The 9,003-nt window shown below is 36.8% G+C and overlaps 1 protein-coding gene across 1 annotated transcript; it reads left to right on the forward strand.

The window, feature by feature from the left end:
- The first annotated feature begins 1,230 nt into the window (after positions 1–1,230).
- LOC122034382 lies at positions 1,231–2,519 on the forward strand. Its single transcript, XM_042593614.1, has 5 exons — positions 1,231–1,427; positions 1,534–1,605; positions 1,695–1,765; positions 1,848–2,041; positions 2,150–2,519. The coding sequence occupies exons 1-5, from the start codon at positions 1,378–1,380 to the stop codon at positions 2,273–2,275; spliced, it is 513 nt and encodes a 170-aa protein (XP_042449548.1). The 5' UTR covers positions 1,231–1,377; the 3' UTR covers positions 2,276–2,519.
- Positions 2,520–9,003: the final 6,484 nt, after the last annotated feature.

Raw genomic sequence — 9,003 nt, forward strand, 5'->3', positions numbered from 1 at the left:
GTATTGAAACTTGGTTGATGAAACATATTGTTTGTTAGTTGTATTCTGAGATATGGAACATGTTTGGATATATTGTTGACGATGGATATTTTGGTTTATGTTATTGTTGTGTTTGTATTCGTTTTTATTGTATTTGTGTGATAATTCACGAATTCAGAATTCATTGTAAACTGCGACAAATTTTGATTTTTGTTGCAAATTGCGACGAATTTTGATTTTCGTTGCAAATTTGCAATGAATTTAGAATTTCATTGCAAAAATTAGATTTTCGGTTGCAGGGAAGTTTGCAATGAAAACTTTTTTTCTCACAAAATCAACGATGAATTTTGCAACGAATAGGATATTCGTTGCAAAATTTGTAACAAATTTTTAGTTTTTTGTCGCAAAATTTAGAGACGACTTATTTACAATGAGATTTATAATGAATCTTTTCGTCGTAAATTTCATCGCAAATGCATTTTACAATGATTTTTTTTAAAAAAAAATCGTTACAAAATTCGTCTCTAAATGACTGATTTTTTTTAATTATTATCCCTTTAATTTATCCATATTTAATTTATTTTATTTTATTTTTAATTAAATAAAACCATCAAACCCTTTTAATAATCATAATATTATGAAAACATTTAACTTTTGAGACTTAAAATTTGTGCTTTTGGAGTACTCATGCACATTTTGTGGTGTTTTTTTTACAACTACTAGTTAATTGTCGGTCATCAAATACCTTTGATCAAAAAGTACCCTAAATAAATATTATTTTATTTCTAATATTCTTTTTAAACTCTATAAAACCATCAAAATCTTTTTGTTGAAAGTGTTTGATAACTTAAGAAACCTTATATTCGTATACCAAATAGATCGACATAATTGTGCTATCAATGTTTCTAATTTATTTATATTCATTTTTCTTTATTTTAAAATTTTAAAATTATATAATCATTAATATATTTAGCTAATTTGTTTTTTTTGACAGATTATCAATCAACTAAAATCATTTTAATTGAGTAACCAATTAACTGTTAGTTTGGACGACGTTAATGTGCTAGATGATTGAAAGCCTAGATGACCATTCATCTCTTTAAAAGTTTTCATCCTTAAAAAATAAATAAATAATTTATCAATAGAAATATCATCTCAATCAATGGAGTCGCGTCAAAAGTTTCTGTACAGCCGTAAAATCTCACTGATTTAATCGCAGCCACTCGCGGTAATCCGCCATTGGTGCAATCCGCGTTGAAGTAGTCAAATTCGGAGTCGTCGTTCAGTAGAGCTTATCCAGCGTCCAACCTTTCCTTCTCCGATTCTTCCTCTGTTCCTCATCCCCCAACTCCCATCTGAAGATCTTCAAATCAGCCTCGGTCGTTGACCAATCGAGCAATGGACTCGCCCGCCGCCGAAACCGAAGAATGGACGCTCGTCGATGCAGAGTACTCAATCTCCATATCTCAGAGAATCACTTTCTTCCTTCTTGTCGATTTAGCTATGTGTCGGATAACAGTTTGTCAATTCTCATGCTTTTTAATCTGGTTCTAGAGACGCAACCTCTTTCCCTGATGCGACTGCAGATTCTCGTTTCAAAATTGGGTCATCTGGCATCTCGATCTGGTAAGAGAGAGACTCGATCAGACTTGTGTTTGAAATTTCAATTCCCCTTCATCTCTAAGCATCTGATGGAGAAATCCTTGTTCTTGAAGGACTTTGTGGGCGGTCGGATCGGTGATAGATTTTGCTGTTCCCCTGTACAGAAGAATTTTAGGAACAGAAGGTTCTGCAACAATATCTAATTCGTCCTAGTAAAGCATATTTGCTCTCTTTTCAATGATGATTAAGTAACGTTAAATGTTCAGATGCTATAGAGAAGACTGCTGAGAGCACTGCAGAAGCTGTGGAGAAGATAGCTAAGATAGCAGAAGAAGTAACGTCTGCCATCGCCAATGGACTCCCTGATGGCGTAAGGCTCAAGAAGACCGCTTTGCAGATGGAAGAGATTTGCGAAATTGTTGACAAGGACGCAGTAAAAGCTGAAGCCTTTATTCAGAAGGTCCTTGAACTTCTTTTCCATATGAAAATCGTATCACTTCTCTGTATTCATTCCTATCAATGGTAGATGGTAATTAGATTGTGCATTTTTCTCTTGTGGTGATGGCAGGTTGATCATATGAAAGTGCAGGTAGATGCAGTGATTGAGCCCATCATTGAAAAAGCAGAAGAACTAGAGAAAGAAATCCGAGAAAAGGAGACCGAGCCAAATGCTGTTCCTGATCAGGCAAACTAGTTGCTTGATATATCAATGAATGATGGTCATTAAAATTCAGAAACTCGTCATTGTTCGATGCTCGCATGTCCTCAACTTTCTGTACATAGATTTAGCTTTGTACTCAAGATTGTAAATAATTGGGATGTCTAAGTTAATTTGCATTGAATGCTAAAGTTGTGTGGCGAATGGTAGATGCAGGAACAAGCTTGAACTATTCAGTAATTGGCATTGGAATATATATTGTTTGCACTTTTAGATACAAGTGGAGCTTCTGCTGATGAATGTGTTCATTCGGATCTCTGGATTGGCTGGGTATCAACCCATGCTCATTTCGATTCAATTTAGATTATAAGTAATGCTATTAAAATTTGGAAACGGCCAGCCATTTCAACCAAATCAACAGAATTTTTAGATTGTTTTTCCTTTCATTCACTTAACTGTTACTATAGCAGTTTGAAATCTTCATGGTTAACCACTTAACCCGTTGATTGATTCTCTACAATTTATATAATAACCACTAATTTAATAGTTTTACCGATTCAACTTTCAATTAAATTTTTTAGACTCAAATTAATTAGGCCAATGATTGAATAAATCCATCAAGTATTGGGTTTAGTAGGCCAAACATACCAATTGGAATGGCGGGTCGAATGAATGAATCGAGTTTTGTCAGATATGGTGTATTAGTGTCTCAATTTAGTTAAGAAGAGGTGAGTGGATTTGTTAATTGAGGAAGCTACACTAACTATATATATAGAAAAAAATGATTAACTCGGCAGAGTATCGTTGAGTTTGGGATGATTGGTCTGAAATTGACACACTCTCCTTTAATTGACACCTTTTAATCATGGATTCGAACTTTGAGTCGGATGAACTGCAACACCTTCGCCAGCAGCTGGCTCATATGACTCAACTGCTTGCCCAGAAGGATATTGCCTTAGCCGAGATGACGCAAGAGGACCTTCAGTTTTCCCTTTGTAGGAAAATTGAAGAACTTTGGCTAGCTGCTAAATCGCGGGCCCGTGTTGAGGTAGCGTTGAAATAGAAAGCTTATTCAGACCTGGAGAGCCAAGCTCAATTCATGACCTACTTGAAAGAGATATATGCTTCTTCCATGTCCCTTCTATAGGAAGAAGCAAGGATTAAGATGCAACCATTGCTCAAAAACCGCGCACTCTTTAGTTGACTCAGGCTGAGTTAGAACAGACTCGAATCCATCTTGAGCATGCAGGTCAAGCAGAACGCTAATGCTCGGGGTGCCGACTCATAGCTGGCCCCGGAAGAGAGTTCTGAGCACTTAGATGACTCCTATGTTTTTACAGATTTAAGAATGAGATTTTGTTTGAGGGGTGCTTCCTTGTAATTTATTAATTAAATGTGGATTTGATCGGGTTTCAGGTTTTATTCATGTCTCTTTATTTTTTTTCCCTACTAGAACTTTCTTGCTTCCGAGAGGTTGCTGGTCGTGAATGCTGGTCATGCGAGCAATCTTACTTATAACTTGCATTGGAGTGAGAGTCTGGAACGTCGACCGAGAGGTCGTTGGTCGTGAGAGCATGCTCACTTATAACTCGTGCTGGGGTGAGAGTCTGGATCACCGACCGAGAGATCGTTGGTCGTGAGAGTATGTTCACTTATAACTCCCGCTGGAGCGAGATTCTGGATCGCTAACCGAGAGATCGTTGGTCATGAGAGTATGCTCACTTATAACTCGTGCTGGGGCGAGAGTCTAGAGTACCAACCAAGAGGTCATTGGTCGTGAGAGTATGGTCACTTATAACTCGCGCTGGGACGAGAGTCTGGATCGCTGACCGAGAGGTCGTTGGTCGTGAGAGCATACTCACGTATAACTCGTGTTGGGGCGAGAGTCTGGAGTACCAACCGAGAGGTCATTGGTCGTGAGAGCATGCTCACTTATAACTCGCACTGGGGTGAGAATCTGGATCGTCGACCAAGAGGTCGTTGGAGCTTGAAGGAAATGCCCCCGTGGTCTTAGCCCCATTCACCTGTGATCATGAAGCGTGTTACATAAGACATTAGTCAAATTTGAATCATACTCTGATTTCGAGGCGGGGATGAGGCACCAAATTTTGATCAACGCTTCCCGCTGCCTCCTACTCCATTTCTCGAGGTAGCCGTATAAAATTTTCAATCCTCGAGGCATGGTACCTGGTGTCGGCCTTTTGCATGTCACAAGGCGCTCCAAATTAATAAAGATTGGAACTCATTTAAGTTAAAACTAATATTGTAGTAACGAGTCCCAAGTCGTATTTTTCCAAGGTTAACTAGTGAATGTGTGTATATCCTAGAATTAGTTCCAATCAAAGTATTACATCACAAGATCAAAGAATAAGATCTAATAATATTCACTCTCATCTAAACATGATCCATTTCCTTCTCATCAAATAAGCATCAATTAAATTCAGATTTAAATGCACCATTGAATCAATTAACATACCTTCTATTTAAAGTCACAATAACAAAGTATTCCAAGCATTCTACACTCACCTTCTCAGAAACAATTTGAATCTCAAGTTGAGCATTCATCATCATAGCATGTTCACAGTTACAACAATCAAAAGTTAAGATCAAGGAGTTTTGATATAGGAATGGATTAAAGGCAAATAAAATTATGAAACTTCAAATCTAGATCAGATTACAGAAATTAAGAAGCTGAACAAAATTTGGATTACAGCAGTATATCAAGATCAGGTTAGCAAGTAGAATTTCAGAATTGGGATTGCAAAGAAGAGCAAACAGAAATTAACAAAATATGAAGTAAGAAATATAGAACAAAGATTAAAACACAATCTAAACTATCAAATCTTCAAATCTGAGCATGTTCAAGCAAAATTCTAAAACAAGATAAAGAAATCTAAAACCCTAGCATTCCACAATCCGGATCCAAACTCAACCTCCTCCAATCTGCTGTAAAACCAACAGAAATGCTCTCGGAACCCCTATAAGCATTCAACAACAATCAAACAAGCTTCCTTCTATTACCAGGAGATGTTCATAGCTCTGGGAAACCTCCTCTCAGCTCACACCCGCCTGGTAATCTCATCAACCGAGAATCAGAGCAAGAATTCTGTGGATTGCAAAACTAAGTCGATTGATCAGATCTACTTAGCTTCACTTCGGAATGGAGATCGGAACAAGATCAGAAGCTCTCAGGAGACCTCCCTAGAAGCTCTGGTGGATGCGAAATTCGCTGATCGGGAAACCTCCCCTCAGGAACGTGGCGGCGGACAGAATTCAAGTCGCCATCGGGAAACCTCCTTCAGAGCTCTCTGGTCATCGGAAGATGAACGCCGGCAGCTGGAGATCGTCGTCGTTGAAGAAGAGGAAAAACTGGATCTGATTTGAGGAATGGGAGCGTCGGCGCCGCAAGGAAGAAGAAGACACACTGTAGCTCAAAATCGCGAAGCCGAGCCCAGCTACTGTAGCTTCTCACGCAGGTTTTTAAACCTCCTCAGTTCAGATCCAACGGCTGAGATTCATTTGGGCTAGATCAACGGTGGAAAGTCATCCAAAATCCGATCTGAATGTACTGATGTTGATCTAGGGTCTGGATCTACTCTCCTGTAGGTCGGATCGATCAGATCATCACTGGATGGTCCAGATCAGCCCAGTCTTCAATGAACGGTCCAGATTAATCCGGCTGGATCAATGGCTGGATGAACTCAGATCTGGATCAAAACTTCTGGATCTTCATAAATGGCTCAGATCTGCTCCCCTTTAAGTTGGATCGGCCATATCTTCAACGGATGGCTCAGATCTACTCAATCTTGGATGAACGGCCTATAATGCTCCGAGGCTTGATCTTCTTGTTTAGCCCTTGATTTGAGCCCAAATGCAGCCTGATCTGATCGGGTCCATGACCCTTTTGATGCCTACAAAATAATAAGCAAATATTAGCATCAAATACCATGAAAATAGACTAATTTGCAATTAGTTCCAAAATTGATACAAAGTATAAAAATGTAGTGTAAATGTGGATTCTATATATGAAAACTACATCAAACCATGATTGTGTGAATGAGAATAGTATAGTAAAATCATGGTTATCAAATTCCCCCACACTTACTCTTGAACGTCCCGTGAAAGTAAAGAAAATTAAAAATCATCTCCATAGAAAATTCCCTAGCAATACCTAAAAGATAGTAAAAAGAATTTAACTAAGACCATATTAAAGATCACAACAATCATGAATACAATCCAAACAATATAGTAGGTATGGTAGTTTCAATCCAATTGAAAAAATTAAGCAAAATGCAATCTCACAAGGGATTTACCTATTCTAGCTCTCACACTCAAAATATGTATTAGTGGAGTTTACTCAATGTCACTCACAACATTTCACTACCATAAGCTTGCTTATTTTCTAATTCTCCACCACTATAAAACATTGCATACATGAATCAAAAAGAATTTATCATGAAGAATTGAAATGGAAGCAAAAGAACAATTAAAGTGGATGAAATAGGCAAAAAAAAAAAAAAGGCAATAATGAAGAAAATTGAGAAGATGAGAGTATTGGAGGAATATACTTGATGAGTTGACCATTTTGATGTAAAAAGAGATGAATACCATTTGTTATTACCAATTCAACATATCAAGCTAACCTCTCCTTCAATTTGATGGCAAACAAAGAATCTTGATACTTTATCTCCAACTCTGATACTCTCTCTTGAATGTGCCATTTTTTTCTTTCTTCACTATTTTTACTGTTTTTTTTTGTTTTTTGTTTTTTTTTTTCACTTCAATTCTATCACTTCAAAGCTCAAACCATCTCACAACGATTAATCAATAATAATTCCCTCCCCCACACTTAAAATTTGGTCGTCTCGGACAAAGGAATACATCATGCATTTGCAACTCTTTAACTACTGTTTCTTGTGTTTGTCTTCCTGCTGCAGGTTTTTTAATATGTTTCTATTCTTTTGGAACTCAAGTAACCAAACCATTATGATTTAAAACCTCAATTCCAGCAGGAACTCAGATTATCACAGCTATCAAAGAATAAGAATTTCAGCAACTTGCATTTCCAGATTGTGCAGAAATCTCACTGTCTCAGAGCTGCAATTTCAAGATAACTGCAACTAAAACCATTTAGAGTTCAGTTTACCAAAGAATAACATGCAATATTATTCTAACAATTCATTTCCAAATTAACTCAATCCAATCTAAGTTGATACAGAAGTTCCATATCTGCAGAAATCAATATCACAAAAGTTTCAGTTTGGATTCTATAAAAACTTCCTGCGTTACAGATAATCCAACTCACTGAATTCATCTCTGAAGCACAGTCGAATCTTCATGTTCAGAGCACTACACAAAGAAATCATACTCCAAAAATTTGAATTGGCACCCATATAAATCAAAAGTAAAGGTTGAGTTCTAGTTTTCCAGATATCAGTCCAGAAATTGGATTTCAAAGTTACTTCAGCACAACAATTCTCAATCTGTATCCTATATACTTTTCTTACATCAGAATCTAGGACTCAAGTTACAGAATTCAAAAACTAAGATAACTCCAGCTGCGTTATGAAAATTCCAGGTTAGCAAAGATTCTCATTGCTTCCTTATAAACAGAATCAACAAAATCTGTTTACAGAGTATTATTCCTTGTTTTCAGCAACTTCTGAAATTTTTGGACAACATTCCAACATTGGCACATTAACACAGCTCCAGAAATGCACATTCATTTCTTGCAGCCTCAAAGTTTCGCACACAAAAGACTTGCTCTTGGTAATTAGTAAATACTTCCACAGCTTCAATTTGCTGGGTACAGGACACTTTTAGTACAGAAGTTTCAATTTCAGGATTGAATACTTTGAAATTTCAGAAATCAGATCCTATGAAATATTCAACTTAAGCATCAAAGTGATTGGAGCTTCATTTCAAAGCACTGTTAATCAGTCTCTACAGAATCTGATCTTTGCAGAAATTTTCAGTTTCAAAAATTGAAATGCAAATGTTGAATTGCCCATCCACAGAATAAACTTCAGAATCAATTTAAAAGACAGAGACAGCAGCAGGTTTTGGCAATATGCATCACTAACAATTAAATGGGATGATGTTTTGGTTTCTACAAGTTGTTTAGGAATTTAGAGCTTTCTTGTTACTGATTTACATGTTGTTTCTGATTTCCGATACACCTTGATACTCCACAGTTACTAGAAGGTGTTATTCTTGACAGTTTTGCATTTGCTAATTAAAAATTTGCAAATAGAATTCACAGCAATCCAAAAACTGGCCCTTGTTGATACATTCATGGACCATTTCATTCCTTCAAATTCAGTTCAGTTTAATTCATCACAATCAGCACAGAATTCCTTCATTCAAACATTTCATTTCTGCACATTCCAGTTTTTACAGCTTACTGCATCTTTCCAGTAATTTGGAGTCAGAAACTATAGTTGACAATCTGATGTTCTTGGTCCTGTTCCTTTGAAACCTTTTCCAGTAGCAACAACATCAGTGTCAGTCTTATAATTCAGATTCCAAAATGTCACTAATCAGAATGTCCAGAAACTGGACAGTATCAGAATTCAAGTACACTGAAATTATATGTTCTGAGCCATGTAAATCTCAGAAAGAAGACATCAACAAATGGTAATGGAGTGGTAACAAGTTTGATTAAAGTTATTTCCAGCTAGAGACTTTCAGAATAGATTGGCACAATTCTTACTCCTCAAGAGCAGGTCAACACAAAACTGAATACTCCTGCATTTAAATACTGA

Source organism: Zingiber officinale, chromosome 11B (assembly GCF_018446385.1).
Source record: "Zingiber officinale cultivar Zhangliang chromosome 11B, Zo_v1.1, whole genome shotgun sequence".
Classification (NCBI taxonomy): domain Eukaryota; kingdom Viridiplantae; phylum Streptophyta; class Magnoliopsida; order Zingiberales; family Zingiberaceae; genus Zingiber; species Zingiber officinale.

Coding starts and splice junctions, on each gene's coding strand:
- LOC122034382 (XM_042593614.1), top strand. CDS start 1,378: ATGGACTCGCCCGCCGCCGAAACCGAAGAATGGACGCTCGTCGATGCA. Junction 1,606..1,694: donor TCATCTGGCATCTCGATCTG/GTAAGAGAGAGA, acceptor TTGTTCTTGAAG/GACTTTGTGGGCGGTCGGAT. Junction 1,766..1,847: donor AAGAATTTTAGGAACAGAAG/GTTCTGCAACAA, acceptor TTAAATGTTCAG/ATGCTATAGAGAAGACTGCT.